The 16,130-nt window shown below is 45.0% G+C and overlaps 1 protein-coding gene across 1 annotated transcript in view; it reads left to right on the top strand.

Moving 5' to 3' along the window:
* The window catches only part of AGXT2 (alanine--glyoxylate aminotransferase 2), a gene marked incomplete at both ends in the record, with an annotated part of 120,717 nt that overhangs the window by 64,702 nt on the left and 39,885 nt on the right, over positions 1-16,130 (top strand). Inside the window, one exon of the mRNA XM_082275173.1 lies at positions 3,489-3,581. Within this exon, the coding sequence (XP_082131299.1) occupies positions 3,489-3,581 (93 nt within the window). The remainder of the gene's footprint in view (positions 1-3,488; positions 3,582-16,130) is intronic.

Here is a 16,130-nt window from a genome sequence, read left to right as displayed (position 1 = left end):
CACTCAAGAAAATTTTGCCTAATAAACCATCATTTGTATACAGGAGAGCACCTACACTGAGAGACAAGGTGGTACACAACGTGGTGAATCCCCCAAAAACAATAAAATTGCCTACAAACATGAATGGTTTTTTTAGGTGTCGGAATTGCCTTCCTTGTAGGAATAATAGGCATCAACCAAGGAAGACTGATAGATTTAAATCTCACACCACAGGTGTAGAGTATAAAATAAGGGAAACCATCACCTGCAATAGTACACACGTAACCTATGTCATCGAATGCCCCTGTCATCTACAATATATAGGCAGAACAACTCGTCCCCTATATGTAAGAATTAGGGAACATATAAAAAATATTAAAAAGGGGTTCGATAAACACAACCTTTCAAGACATTTTAAAGAAAAACATGCAAAAAACCCATCTGGCTTAATTTTCTATGGAATTGATAAAATAAAAGGGGATTGGAGAGGAGGAAACAAGAAAAGGATGATATCAAAAAACGAAACTAAGTGGATTTTTCTGATGAGGTCTCTTCGCCCTGATGGGTTGAATGTAGATATAGATCTAAATTGTTTTATAACAGACATTTAATCCACAACTTTATATACATTTTATCCTGTATCTTGAAACCCCCCCCCCCCCCCGCTTCCCCCCCCCCCCTATCTTTTATCCTTTTTAAAGAACTCTTTTCAAAGAATTCTTTTTAAAAAATCCTTTTAAAAATTCTTCCTTTTAGTATCCTATTTTATAATTCTTTTTTGAAAGAATTTCTGTTTTAGGAAAAGGTTTGTAATAGGATTTTAAAAGATTCCCGTCTTTTAGAAGTTTTTAGAGGTTTTAAGTCTTTACCCAATCTCCTATATTAATTAAATTTCATACCTCTTCCCTAATTTTTTTAATTTTTTATCTTTTTTCCTATGGAGAACTCCAATAATCGTTTTTGGTTTTTAATATCAATTTTTGGATATTTGTATTTTATATCTCCAAGCATATCTGCATTTCATTGTATATTTTCACATTGCCTGTAAACAAACTCCTAGCAACATACATTTTTGCCTCAAATTCAATTTTTTGGTATATTATCACCATACGGAAAATAATTGCTATAAATAAAAAAACTTTTTCCTAGTGGAACAAATTGTTCTATCTAGCGACTGTATATGTATTTGGGGTCACCCGCACTAGACGTGTATATATACATACATATGAAAGAAAATTGCCTTTCACTAAACCAAGATATCATAAAAGACCACAAAAGAATTATAATTCTGAGGAGCCTTCTCGTCCAACCTCAACACATAATTTTGAATATAAAAAATAATTTTAAATATAAAAACCATTGAACTATATATTTAATTCTACCAAGCAGCATGGTACAAACGTAAAATAAATACGTGGAATTTTTATTCAGCATAATGAGGAATAGGAATAAGCCTTCTCATCCAGCATCAATATAAAATCAACATGATTAAAATATGTAAGTTGGATAATATGGTTGATCCCGTTTAAACACTTAGGAAATATCCGAAGCAACATCAACATGAACATCAGATCAGAAGAACTCCAAAGAATAGACATTATTTTATTATATTTTATGTTTTGATTTTCATTTTTTTATTTTTATTATTATTTTTTTACACTTTTTATCTATATAACTTTTAAATCATTAACCATCCATGATTACCCTGTTATTTAGGAAAACCTTTCTGACATGCCCCTTGGCTGTTCCCCTTTGCACACTGAATATCAGAATGGGCCTGCAGAGAGAAGTGGTATATATCCCATGGAATTGGTTATTAGTCTGGCTATAAGATAGTTCCGTTGTCGCCATGTTTTTAAATAAAGTTTTTTTTGCTTTTTTGCTTTTATTTCTCCTTTTTGTGCGGAGAAGAATTTTTTTGAAATAAAACTATTTTTATTTTTATTTTTATCCTATGATTTGCAAGTTCACATATACACCTTGATCGGTATTGGCTGTCCCCGAAATGATGAAAGCTGCCACTCCATTACAGAACCAAAATCGCCGGCATTGCAGTGAGGCTAAAGGTGTCCTCCGTCCGGCTTCAGGTCTGAGAGCACCAATATGGCGGCGGAAGCCATTTGGTTACCTAGGAGACAGTGCGGCTATTTAACACCGGGAGCCCGATATGTTGACGCCGCTCCAGTAGACGTTGTATTACGATACGCGTAGGGTGGAGTCTTACGTCACTACGTCACTTCCGGTATTTGGAGCTTGGGCCGTGGAACGCGGAAGCTTCCCGGCTTCTCTTCACTGATCGAGGACAGCCTAACCGTGAGTTACTACCTCGCCTTTTAAAGATTGGCACCATACATCGCACCAAGGGGTCCCCCTCTCTCTCTCTTTTTATATTCTGAGGTACTCGGGACGAGGAGAGACCGTGGTGAGGGAACCCCAGGATTCCATATTGGTCCCTATTGTTATACAGGTGGTATACTGGCCGGGTGCGACACCTAGTGGCTACAGTGGTGTTTGCAATCCGTGCTCTCCTTTTTCTTTTGTTCAACACCTGTTTTTTTCATTTCTCTACTAGAGAGGACTCACTATTTTATTTATTCTTTCACTTGCATATACATGTGAAGTTTCACATCACTTTATGATCACAGCACGTAATAATAACAGGTTATTATTTTACAGTCATTCTTCCAATAAAACAAGCACTATTTGTGTATATGTTATTTATGTAAACTTCCACGGTTTATCACTGTAATACACATTATTAATTTGAATAAAAGCACCGGGTTTGGTTTCTTTTTCAAGTTTTTTCTGGCACTAGCACTTATGATTGATAAGTGTTGCAATATCTAACCCGTTATCACTCAGAATATGAGCACTTTAAATAAATAATACACTCCAGCACTTTATTTATACACTATTTATTTATTTATTTGGCACATTAGCACTTTGAAGGTAGCGCCGATTTCAACCTTCTTTACAATTTTATCTCAAGGGATAGACACGAAAATTTTTCTTGTACGATACCAGATTGTACGATTTTCATTTAATCAGTTCAGTTTTCATCCAAAAATATAATAGCAATACAATACATTACATCACTTCTGAATTTTTATTCTGTCGTACAGGAATTTTCAAACTTTAGTAACCTCTTCTTTTTTGATATGGAGACTAGCATGCAAAAAAACGGACGATCATCCGTCCAATAATCTCATCGTGTGTACCAGGCTTAACAGAAAGCACAAATAACCATCTCTTTCTTCTGTAAACTACTCATCCCATCAGCCATAATGTAATGGAGATGAACAAAGATGGGACTTATTAGTGGTCCAGTCTCTATGACAACCATGGCTCCCTCTATAGATACAGTGCTAGATTCAGAAACCTAGTGCAGCCACCACATCTAAGGACAAGTAAGCTGCAATACATTATATTTTTGTTAAGATATTTTATTTTCTGTATTGCATTGATGCATATAACAATACACATAAAAAATATCTGCATCTGTTTTGCAGGGCGTGGCAGGAGTCGTTCAGTATCCCAAGAATTTTTTAAAAGAGGCCTATGAAATTATACGGGGGAAAGGAGGGGTATGCATTGCAGATGAAGTGAGTATTCTTGTTTTTTCACAGGTAAAGTTTTCTTTGTGCAGCACTCTCCCAGGTAGTTGCTAGAAGAGAGAATCTCGTTTTTGGATCTTTCTGCTTACCAGAGAGATTGCCAGGTAAATTTATATTGCTCTCCGCCTACCAGAGAGCAGGATCTGCTAGTGAGGTCTGCTCATTGTGTTCAGGTGCAGCACAGTTTGTCTGAAGTGTTTCACACTGGTCCAATAGGGAGGCAAATTGGACAGTGGGAGGAAACCTGAAAAATGAGTGCACAGGCATTTAGTACAGCCCTGGTGATTGGCAGAGGAAAGTGCCTGCTGGGATACAGTATAAATGGCAAGGGCACATGTGCTCAGGGTCTTTCAGCTGAAGAGCGGGGTCCCGGAGAGAGGGTGCCGCTGCCCCCCCCCCCCCTGTAGAAGCTGCCACGCTGCCCCAGGTGGTCAGGGCTGACTGAAAGGGAGACACTGGAGAGGATCTGATTCTGCCTACAGATCTGTGTTGTGCTGTGTTGTTGACCTGTTGTGAGAGGGCCACCCCTTCTGAGAAAGAGTCAGTGGACGGGTGTCACTCAAGGGGATGCTAGAGAGTGTCCTGAAGATAAAGTAGTTGCAACAAGTCTGCTGCTAGAGAGCAAGACAATTTAATTCTTCCATACAAGTAGTAGTATGGTTAAAGCATTGTGTCTGCTTCCACAAATAACCTGTTGAGGCCAAGTGAGAATTGTCCTTGTCAACTGTGAATAGTTCCAGTTGGAGTATCCCACTATTCCCTTCTCCCATCCAAGTTACACAATAAATATAAAACCAAAACCCCTGGACTGTTTATTGAGTAATGAGCCATTGGGAGTAAGGATGGATGAGTGAACTGTCCTTAAGTGATTGTCTGCAGGTAATCAGAGGAGACCAAGAAGTAATCATACAGAAAGCCCTACGGGGTACAGTGCTACATTTGCATTTAGGAATATAAAATGTTTGTGTTTTTGTAAAGAGTAGGGGATGGTTAGGACTCATGGGATCATCTGGTAATAAATGATGGAAGTATAGGCTGGTAATGCATACAAGGTGCAGCTGCAGAAAAAAAAATAAAAAACCTCTACTCAAAGGTCAAGGTGTCAGTGGGATACCACTATGTTTACAAATGCTGCAAGTGTAACAGACCAAAGCAATGTTGAATTTATTCACTTCCTGCATAAGAATGACAAAATTCAAATAGGGTATACAAATTAGCCAGGCTCTGTACAACATGTGAGGTTTACATTTGCTGCATCCATAACCTGGTAGTCCAATCATCCAGGAAGCCTATATGGCCATTCTTTCAAGATCCTGTGTTTGATGCAGGAATATCATAGAGAGCAAGCGTACCACAATACCCATACACTGACACGTCCACGGATGTGAAGCACCATTGAGAGTATCTGTATCCTGCCCAGTCAGACCAGTTGCTCTTTTCTCCTTCCATGCATTTTTTCGCTTTTTTTTCTGGGAAATCTACAATCAACTGCCGGGCTGGATAATCTACATCCAGTGGTCCCCCCAGTCCAGCCAGCAAATGCGTGCAGACCACAGACACAGCCTCACAGACAGAGGCTGGCCTATGAGTAAAACGTGTTGCAGGGTCGCATACGCACAGGTGCTGGTCTGAGTCACAGCGCCCCCTTGACCGACAGCTCCCCCACTTTGGTGGCGAGGAGTTCTGTCTGAAGCCACATCCGCACCATGGAGCAGAAAGTACAGTCCTCCCTCTCTTCCTTTGTGCGGTTTGGGGTGGATGCGGGTACCCTCCAGGGATGGTTGGGCCTGCCTGCGGGTTCCTTTCTCCCATCCTAAAAATCCCTCAGTTGAGCTAGGTTTCTCCCTCTGTGGAGCTCTGGGGGGGGGGGGGTGATTGTCCTGCCTTAGCAATACCATGGGGGTCCCAGTGTAGCAGGTGCAGCGGAGACCCCTGGGTATATGTCCTTCTGTGTGCAGTATTGAGGGCTGTACCTTAGGGGTCTCACTGCAGAGGGCACAGCGGTGCAGAAAGTGCAGCGGAGTCTCCTGAGTGTATGTCCTTTCATGGGTTGTATGCTGTGCAGTACTATAGGGATCCCATTGCAGAGGGCGCAACGGTGCAGAGGGCGCAACGGTGCAGAGGGCACAGGGAGACTCCTGACAGCCGACGGCCATGTTTGGGTAGTCTGTGACATCACCGCGGCCATTTTCCCTTAGTCTGGCTTGACGCTGGAGACAGCAGGGCTCCTCCTCTTCCTCCTAGTCCCGGGACTATATGAACTGGATGGACACTGATGGAAGTTGCTGGGTCCGAATATTCGGTGCTTCTCTGGCTGGTAGTGGTGAGTACTTCTCTCTCTCTCTCTGCTAGTGTGGAGAATCCATAGTGGTGCTAAAATCTTTTTTGTGCTGCGGGGGCCTCCCCTATCCTGATGGAGCCTCAGGGTCACATCTCCCCACTTCCCCCCCACATGGAGGCGCCGGGTCTCTCAGAACCCCAGCTTCCTATTGTTGTGCTAACTGCGGTCCTATAGTCCTTGGTATCCCGGGTGGAAGTGGCGTGTGGGCAAAGGCCCAGGAGGAAGCGTCCCCCAACTTCTCCTGCTTAGTCTGTCTCATCTGATTCTGTGCCCAGAGCTTTTTGGTTCAGCGTTGTGATCAGTCTTTGCCTCGGCCCTGGTGTCTCAGACCCTAACTGAATGGGCCAAGCTTTTGCATCAAGGTCTGGGTAATAAGTAGATTTCCTCTACTTATGGGCCAAGCTTTTGCGTCAGGGTCTAGGTAAGGTGTAGTTCCCTCTACTTATGTTGATCTAGCGGACCCGTTGGTCCAAGGACTACAGTTTCTATGTGATGCATCTTTGGATGTGGCTCATCGATCTGCCCTTTCAAGGTGATCACCTGTTTTGGGCTATCCTGGATGACATCATTAAGGGTCTCACGGGGGGAGAGGAAGAGTACCTTTCTGTTACAGTCTAGAAAAGGGTAGGAGAGTCATCGCAAACGTGGGCCCTCCTTTTCAGCTCATAAAAAATGATTTCATGATCCCGGGGCTGCAGACAAGGGAAAAAGATCTTTCAAGTCTTCCCCAGGAGGTTCCAAGCAACCTTGGTCTGTTAAGCCTAGAGCTGGCAAGTCCCCTTCAGCATGAAGGTCTGCCCTCACCCATAACTGGGGTGGGGGGACATCTTTGCTGGTTTTCAGCCCCATGGAACTCCTTTTGTTAGCGTCAAGAGTATCCACTAAATGATCCTTTTAGGGGTACCAAAGTAAGGTGGCAGAGTTTGTCCGTTTCAGGGGTTTTAGGCCTGAAGTCTCCTTGTGCGGATATAATACCTGCAAAGGTTTGGATGATGACCAAGCTACCTAAAGTCCCCCCTATGCACGTCTAGTAAATTGATTTACCTAGGTCTGGTTTTAATCCTGACCAGGGTGGTCTTTCCTCTGGACAAACTTTGAGAACCACAGGCCTTGATTCGCCGGCTGCTGTCACACAGATAGTCTTCTCTCCTGACTTGCATACAGGTTCTGAGCCTGGTGGTGTCCACCTTTAAGACAGTTCTGTTTGTACAGTCCTGTATGCAGCTCCTTCAGCAGGTTTGGCTCCACAGGAGGATACTGAGGTTTGTGGCGAGGTCACAGGTTCCTCTGGCAGACGCCGCAGATGTCCTAGGGGCACTGTAAGGCCAGTATCATCCTCGGCTCAAGCCACAGTTCCAGCAAAAAATCAAGGGCAAGGGTCTTCCAATCATTCTGGTGGCCGTAAACGTCCCTTGGGGGCTACCTCTCAGAGAGGATCAGTTGTCCCAAGGGCTGATCTACCATCCTGCTTTACAGTCGCTGGTTTTAATGGCTTAGCTATTGCAAGCCAGTATTGAGGGATAGAGGTTTGTCTGGATTAGTGATACCTACTATGTTGAAGGCGAGGAAGTCAACTTCTAGCAAGATGTACCATCATGCGTGGAAAGTGTACATTTCTTGGTGTGCTCCTTTTCTGTGGCTCGGATCTTGGGCTTTGAGCAGAAGTTGGCCTTGAGTACCATCAAGGGCCAGGTGTCTGCCTTAGCAATCGTCTTTCCGTGACCCCATAACCATGCACTCTTTAGTTTGTACCTTCATTCAGGGGGTTCAACATGTGGCTCCACCTGTATGTTCTCTTTTGCCACCATGGGATTTAAACTTGAGCTGCAAAGCCAGTTCTGATGCCAGGAAAAAGCAGCTGTAAAAACGTGCTTTTAGAAGCATTTCATATTGGTGTTAATCCACGTTTTAACCACGTTTACCAGCTTTAGTGTTTAGCAGCCTTTCCTTGCCCTCTTCTATTTTCCAACCTCAAATCCAACTGCTGTATATACTCGAGTATAAGCCGAGTTTTTCAGCACATTTTTTTGTGCTGAAAACGTCCCTCTCGGCTTATATTCGAGTAAAAAATAAAATAAAAATGTCCCCGGCCAGCCCGACGTACTTTAAATTTAAAAATGGCGCCGACATGCCATTGCGCATGCGCCGCCGCTGCTCGGGACAGGCCGCACACGTTTGGCTATTACCGGGAATAGCCGAACGTATACAAGCTTTCCCGAGCGGCGGCAGAGCATGCGCAATGGCGTGTCGGCGCCGGCCGGCGCCATTTTTCAATTTAAAGCGCTTCTAGAACAGGTAAGTGAAACACAGCCGCACTACCTGCCATTATGGGGAGCTGGGGGCATACTACAAGGGATGTACCATGCCCACAGCCCTGCATTGTCCTGTACCATGCCCGCCGCCCTGCATTGTCCTGTACCATGTCCGCAGCCCTGCATTCGCCTGTACCATGCCCGCCACCCTGCATTCTCCTGTACCATGCCCGCCACCCTGCATTCTCCTGTACCATGCCCGCCGCCCTGCATTCTCACCCTAGGCTTATACACGAGTCAATCATTTTTCCCATTTTTTTGTGGTAAAATTAGGGGCCTCGGCTAATACTCGGGTCGGCTTATACTCGAGTATATACGGTACTACAGCTTAAATAAACGTCTGACGTGGCCTAACGCTGTATGCAGCCTTTAGCAGCCTATAGCAGCATCAGGCGTTTTTACAGCCTAACGCTGCTGCTCCAGAACGCACTGGCCCTGGGTTTTTTTACAGCTTGAAAATGCCTATGCCATTTACAGCTCCTAAAAGCCTATGTGTGTATGAGGCCATAGAATAACATAGAGGGGCATTTTTAAGCTGCAAAAAAAAAAAACGTCTAAACTAAAATCAGCTGTAAAAACGCCCTGTGTGCATGAGGCCTAAATGTGCAATGTTACATATTAGAATGCAACAATGTGTGCAGCACTAAAACCCCTCATAAAAACAAAAAAAAAATATTTTTCAGACAATGCGTGATATCCCAATAAACATGCGCAAATTCTGACCATAGTACACATATAGACATAAATGTTATTGCAAACAAATAAAGTGACCGTGCATGTGTGACAATAGTAAAAGAAAACATAAAATGTGTAAACATAGAAAAATGTCAATTGGATATTGTAAATCCACCTCTAAAACATGAGATGTGATTCATAAAATGGCATACATAGAGGACCATGTGAAAAAAAAAATTCATATAAAATATCATAAAGTGCCAGTGCATAACAGTCCAAAATATCAAAAGTGAAAATTAGTGCAAATGTGAAGATCTGCAAGTTCAAAAAAGCATAGTTCTTGAGATGGACAGTGAGTTGTCTTCAAAATATTAGTAGTAGCAAAAATTCAGATTCTATAAAAGAATGAATAGAGATCATGCCACCACAGTGCAGTGAGAAAGGGATTCTTACCAGAAGTAATTGACCACAGTGAAGCGGTCCATATGTGCCTTAAAACACCATACACCTCTGATGACGGTCCCCCAGCCGATAAGAGTAGCCTCTCAACAGGTCAGACCCATAGAGTGCACTGCAGTATGGATAAATTGATGAATGGAAACAGGCCAACTATAGTGAAGTTCCGTATATACAGTATCTCACAAAAGTGAGTACACCCCTCACATTTTTGTAAATATTTTATTATATCTTTTCATGTGACAACACTGAAGAAATGACACTTTGCTACAATGTAAAGTAGTGAGTGTACAGCTTGTATAACAGTGTAAATTTGCTGTCCCCTCAAAATAACTCAACACACAGCCATTAATGTCTAAACCACTGGCAACAAAAGTGAGTACACCCCTAAGCTAAAATGTCCAAATTGGGCCGAAAGTATCAATATTTTGTTTGGCCACCATTATTTTCCAGCACTGCCTTAACCCTCTTGGGCATGGAGTTTACCAGAGCTTCATAGGTTGCCACTGGAGCCCTTCTCCATTCCTCCATGATGACATCACAGGGCTGGTGGATGTTAGAGACCTTGCGCTCCTACACCTTCCTTTTAAGGATGCCCCACAGATGCTCAAAAGGGTTTAGGTCTGGAGACATGCTTGGCCAGTCCATCACCTTTACCCTCAGCTTCTTTAGCAAGGCAGTGGTCGTCACGAAGGTGTGTTTGGGGTCATTATCATGTTGGAATACTGCCCTGCGGCCCAGTCTCCGAAGTGAGGGGATCATGCTCTGCTTCAGTATGTCACAGTACATGTTGCCATTCATGGTTCCCTCAATGAACCATAGCTCCCCAGTGTCGGCAGCACTCATCCAGCCCCAGACCATGACACTCCCACCACCATGCTTGACTGCAAGCAAGACACACTTGTCTTTGTACTCCTCACCAGGTTGCTGCTACACACACTTGACACCATCTGAACCTCATTGCTCTCATCAGACCACAGGACATGGTTCCAGTAATCAATTTCCTTAATCTGTTGGTTTTCATCAAACTGCGGGCTTTCTTGTGCATCATCTTTAGAAGAGGCTTCCTTCTGGTATGACAGCCATGCAGACCAATTTAATGCAGTGTGCCGCGTATGGTCTGAGCACTGACAGGCTGATCCCCCCACCCCTTCAACCTCTGCAGCAATGCTGGCAGCACTAATACGTCTATTTCCCAAAGACAACCTCTGGATATGACGCTGAGCATGTGCACTTAAATTCTTCGGCCGACCATGGCGAGGCCTGTTGTGAGTGGAACCTGTCCTGGTAAACCGCTATATGGTCTTGGCCACCGTGCTACAGCTCAGTTTTAGGGTCTTGGCAATGTTCTCATAGCCTAGGCCATCTTTATGTAGAGCAACAATTCGTTTTTTCAGATCCTCAGAGAGTTCTTTGCCATGAGGTGCCATGTTGAACTTCCAGTGACCAGTATGGGAGAGTGAGAGTGATAACACCAAATTTAACACACCTGCTCTCCATTCACACCTGAGATGTTGTAACACTAACGAGTCACATGACATTGGGGAGGGAAAATGGCTAATAGGGCCCAATTTGGACATTTTCACTTAGGGGTGTACTCACTTTTGTTGCCAGCGGTTTAGACATTAATGGCCGTGTGTTGAGTTATTTTGAGGGGACAGCAAATTTACACTGTTATATAAGCTGTACACTCACTACTTTACATTGTAGCAAAGTGTCATTTCTTCAATGTTGTCACATGAAAAGGTATAATAGAATATTTACAAAAATGTGAGGGGTGTACTCACTTTTGTGAGATACTGTACATCAATGTTTATTTAAAAATATTGACAGTTCAATCGTAAATAGTGCGCCAATGAATACTCCACAAACGGCTATAAACATCCCAGTGCCAGGTTCCAAAATGGCCATGATGGGATCGCGCAATGCAAGTTGTCACGTTGTGCATCCTAGCTCCACCCTACGCGTTTCATTATTAATGATGTCTTCAGGGGCCATAGTATTTGTATTTTTCAGGATTAATGGACAAACATATTTTCTCTTTCATTCATTGACACAGCGCTCCATATTCAGAACCATAGGGTTAGATTGCCCTCTACAGGATTAGGACACTTGGCAGAAAAAAGACTTGGCTATGCCTATGGGCAGGCCTAGCTGGTATACACCCCCCTCTCTGCTATAGGCCTTAATTTTTTTTTTCTGCCAGTCAGGAATAAGGACCTAGCTCCCTGCCGGGATCTTTGGTTCTGGCAGATGTATTTATTTTTTTTAAATGCCATTTTTTTTTCTCCTGTTGTTTTCCTGTGAAATCTAAAATCAACTTCCTGGCTGGGGGATGGGCTGGATAGCTAGATCCAGTGCCCCCCTCCCCCATTCTGGCCAGCGAGCGTGCGCAGACCAGAGTTCCGCGTTGGGTAGTCCGCGAAATAATCTCACTGGATGGAGGCTTGCCTGTGAGTTAAATGCCTTGCGAGGTCGCATTTGACAAGTTCTTGGCTCGAGTCGCAGTGTTCCTCTGGCTGACAGCCCCCCATTCCGGTGGTGCGGGGTTCTGTCTGGAGTGGTGCTGTCTGGTTCCGTGGTATGGTGTGTAAGAGTCCCCCTGGATGCAGTGGGGGGTGGATGCAGGCAACCCCCTGGGACGATCAAACCTGCAGGATCCCCTCTGCCCCCCCAGGCCCCCCTCTGTTTTGTGTGGTCCTTGTGGGCCACCCTTATACCCCCCTTCTTCCATGGGGTAGCGCGGTGAGACGGTGGTGGATGTGGGCTGGTGTGTGCAGCACAGTACCGGTGGGGTGGGTGGACATGCTGCCGGTGGGACCAACTTCCCTGATGGGATGGGTGCTGCCAGTGTAGTCGCCCTGCAGACCTGGCCCCCCTCCCACTGCAGAGTTGTGGCCTAGGGTCTAGGGTCCCTGATGCAGACCAGCGCTCCTCCGTTTGGGGTGGTGAGTTCCTGGTGGGGTCCCTCCCTCTCCCTGCTGCAGGTTGAGGGGTGCTCTGTCTCTGGGTGCCCCTGTGGTAATACGGGTGCAGTGCCTTAGGTGGACGAGTCCCCTAGCGGCGTTAGATATATTTTGTTGGTTGGTTCCCCTTTTAAACTCAGAGTCTCAGGAGCATGTTTCCCCACCCGACCCCCTCTCGGAAGGCAGCAGGTCCCTTTTAGGTCTCAGCCTTTTATTGATATACTGACTGCGTTTCTGGAGTCCTTTGTTTCCCAGGTGGAGGTGGCCTTTGAGCGGCGGGCTAGCAGAAAGTCCGACGCCTCATCTGTCTTGTCAGATCCTGAATCTGGCTCTACCATTGCAGACGTGGCCCACCCTGCAGGGCTTGTAGCCATGCTCTTTTATTTATCAGATAGTGAGGATGATTCCTCCACAGCTGTAGCTGCGCACGAGAAGGCGCTGGTTGACGCACTGATTAAATCCGTGTGGGAGACTTTGAAGATGGAGGATGCAGCTGAGGTGGCTGCGGAGGTGGCCATCCCTTTTGGCACTCACAAGCTGTTTCGCATGGCAAGTGTTCCCTTATCTCTCCTGATTTGACAAGTTTGTCTACAAAGATTGGGAGCATTCAAAACGTCCTTTTGTGATTCCTAAACACTGTTTGCGGTGAGGTGCCCCTTTTAAGACTCACTCCTCATGAATTGGACTGTCCCACCAGTGGTGGACCCTCCTGTCTCTAGGTTAAACAAGGAAACCATGATTCCGGTAGAGGAATCCCCGGCCTTTAAAGATCCGGCTGACAGAAAAGTGGAGCCTTTGGCCGGTCCTGCGCCATGATCTGGGGATGAGCAGATTCCCCATGCCTTAGTTAGTGGACCAGTTGGTCCAGGGGCTGCAGTTTGTCTGTGATGCCTCTCTGGACGCGGCCCCTAATTTCTAAGCTATCTTTTTCGGAAGTCTGCGGACCAATCTCTAAAAAAGTCCTTACTAATTTGCCCTTTCAAGGCAATTGCCTGTATGGGAATACCCTGGCTGACATCATTAAGAGTCTCACAGAGGGGGGGGGGGAGCATTTTTCTTCCACAATCTGGGAAGGGGAAAGAATGGGGTGGAGAGGCGTTTTTTTCGTTGATTTTTTTTCGTCCACAAACTAACAAACGAATTCTGTCTGGTTACAAGATAGTTTATTATTGCCCTACGGAAAGGTTCTTTCCTTCTAACATCCGTCTGTCCCTGGACCGGCATCAAGCTCTCTTCGGGGAGGTGCAGGACCTGTTGCTTCAAGGAGTGTTTGTCCCAGTTTCGGTATCGGAACCGTTTCAAGGTTTTTATTCAAACCTGTTTATGGTCCCAAAGAAGGAGGGCAAGGTTCGTCTGATTCCAGACCTCAAGGCCCTGAATTGGTTTGTGTGGATACAGAAATTCAGAATGGAGTCCATTCGCACGTTCCTGGCATCCCTACATGAGGCGGATTTCCTAGCCTTTATCGACATTAAAGATGCTTACTTGCACATTCCAATATGTGCCAGCGTTTCCTCCGCTTTGCTGTGGGAGAGGAGCACTTTCAGTTTGTGGTGTTACCCTTTAGTCTTGCCTCCGCTCCTCAGGTCTTCACAAAGGTCTTGGCCCTGGTTCTGGCGTTGCTACATCAGCAGGGGATTTCTTTGCTGGGCTACCCAGGCGACCTCTTTATGCGAGCGGAGTCCTCATCTGCATTGATGGACGACGTGGAGATCACTATACAGACTTTGAAGGAGTTTGGTTGGCTTCTAAACTTCTAGAAGTCTGCCCTGATTCCGTCCAGAAAATTGTATTATCTGGGTCTGACTCTGGATTTAACTTTAGCCAGAGTGTTTCTTCCTCTGAACAAACTCCAGAAGTTGCAAGCTGCAATTCAGGTCTTCCCTCCGGACTTGCAATGCGAGTGCTGGGTCTGATGTTGTCTACCTTCGAAGCGGTCCCATTTGCACAGTTCCATAAGAGGCCCCTCCAGAGGGAGATCAGCAGCCATCTTGGACATGTGTAGACTGCTGCCTCTTTTAGACTCTGATTGCATCATCACTTCCTGCTGCCTGGGCGTCGCACATTAATGATGCTGCACACCTGACTGTATCTATCACCTGTTGGGTTGCAATCCTTGCCCTTATGTTTGTGCTCCAAGGTGCATCTCTGCTAGCAGTCTTCAGTTCTCTGTGCTCCTCCATGTATGACCTGGCTTGGCTGACGACTCTCCTGGCTCTCGACCCGGCATCGGCTGACAATTCGGCATTAGCAGATGACCCAGCATCGGCAGACTAACCACTTCTAGACCTGACCCTGGCTTGGATGACTACCTGCTCCTAACTTGACCCGGGCTTGTTCCTGCTCTCTCTTCCTCACTCTTGCTGTGCGATTATTGTTGTTTTCTCCAATAAACTGCTCTATTTTACCTGCATCCCCGTGTGGTCTGGTTTCCTGGCAACCTGGCAGTACACAAGGGTCATGAATCCTGACTATGCAGGTGCTTGTAAGCTCCCCATGCTGGTTACCAGGCTCGATCAACAAGATCACCTTTTAGGTCAGTTCGCTCAGGCGTTGTAGACGTTGCTTGCACCTTGCTCTTAGTGCTGCTAGGCCGGTGGTTCCTTCTGTTGTTGCACCTGCTGCTGCTCCTGTTGCCACTCCTGCACCTGCAGATGGAGTCGCTGTTACCATAGGGATGGCTGGTTCAGCCTCCCTCCTGCAGCATTATGGAGGTGAACTGAGTGAGTGTCGTGGCTTCCTAAACCAAGTGGGCATTATTTTAAGATGTAGAAAAGGGTTATATACCAGCGCTATGGAGTTTCAGTACCAAATCAGGCTAAATTAGTGGTGTAAGCTGCCTCCAACCTACCTCTGAGGTAGTAGATTAGGAAAAATTGCAAGAAATGTTGGGACCAGCGCTACCACTTTAAAATTGTGTTTGTGCAATTATGTACTTCACACGTTATAAAAGTGCATATAGTGCTTGTGGTACAAACAATAAATAGAAAGTGCTACGTGCTGTTAAAACTTCAATAAGTTTACCTGGGCTGTGCTCAGTGTGCCATATTAGAAATGTCATATATTATACATATATATAAAGTGCCAAGTGCTAGTAATGCCAAGTACCACGTGTTGTGATCCGTGCTAAAAACAATATATGGCGTCGGTGGGTGACCCACCAAAGACACCGCTGCTTACCGCACTCTTTAAGCCGATGCCTCGACACTTCTTGGTCACTAGAACAAAGCATAAGCCTCCATTGCGTAGCATATGTTGTATATAGCGAAATAACTTCATCTGGAGCGTGCCATCTATCGCTACTCCCGGTCTTTTTATAGGCTGGGATGGCGCCATCTTGGTGTACCTAATTTGAGACCGGACACAGCGGCCATCTTGGTGCACCCATCCCATAGCCTAATTAATGTTTATTCATCATGTGAACTCTCTTCATGCTGTGTTTGCCGTACATATAAAACAATACTCTTTATTAAAACACAGGTGTACGACTAAACATTAATAACGATTAGCAAGTTAAAAAAAGACTTATCAAAAACTTTTTTCCTAGTTTATTTTAAAAAAAACATACCTTTTTTGCTTCAGCACGATTTCATCTCACCGATTAATTGTTACATGTATGGGCACTTTTTTCATAGTCTAGCACTAATCGCATAGACACATGGGCCCACGATTTTATTAAGTATAGTCAATACATACCACTTGATCACTTTGTCACTATAATAAAACTATTTTTACCAACATCTATTATTTCTTATAATCACGGCACCACTGGTTATCGGTTCACCCC

Source organism: Pelophylax lessonae (genome assembly GCF_965119305.1).
Source record: "Pelophylax lessonae genome assembly, chromosome: 1".
Classification (NCBI taxonomy): domain Eukaryota; kingdom Metazoa; phylum Chordata; class Amphibia; order Anura; family Ranidae; genus Pelophylax; species Pelophylax lessonae.
The sequence above is the reverse complement of the archived record's forward strand: the minus strand, read 5'-3'. Positions and strand labels throughout refer to the sequence as shown.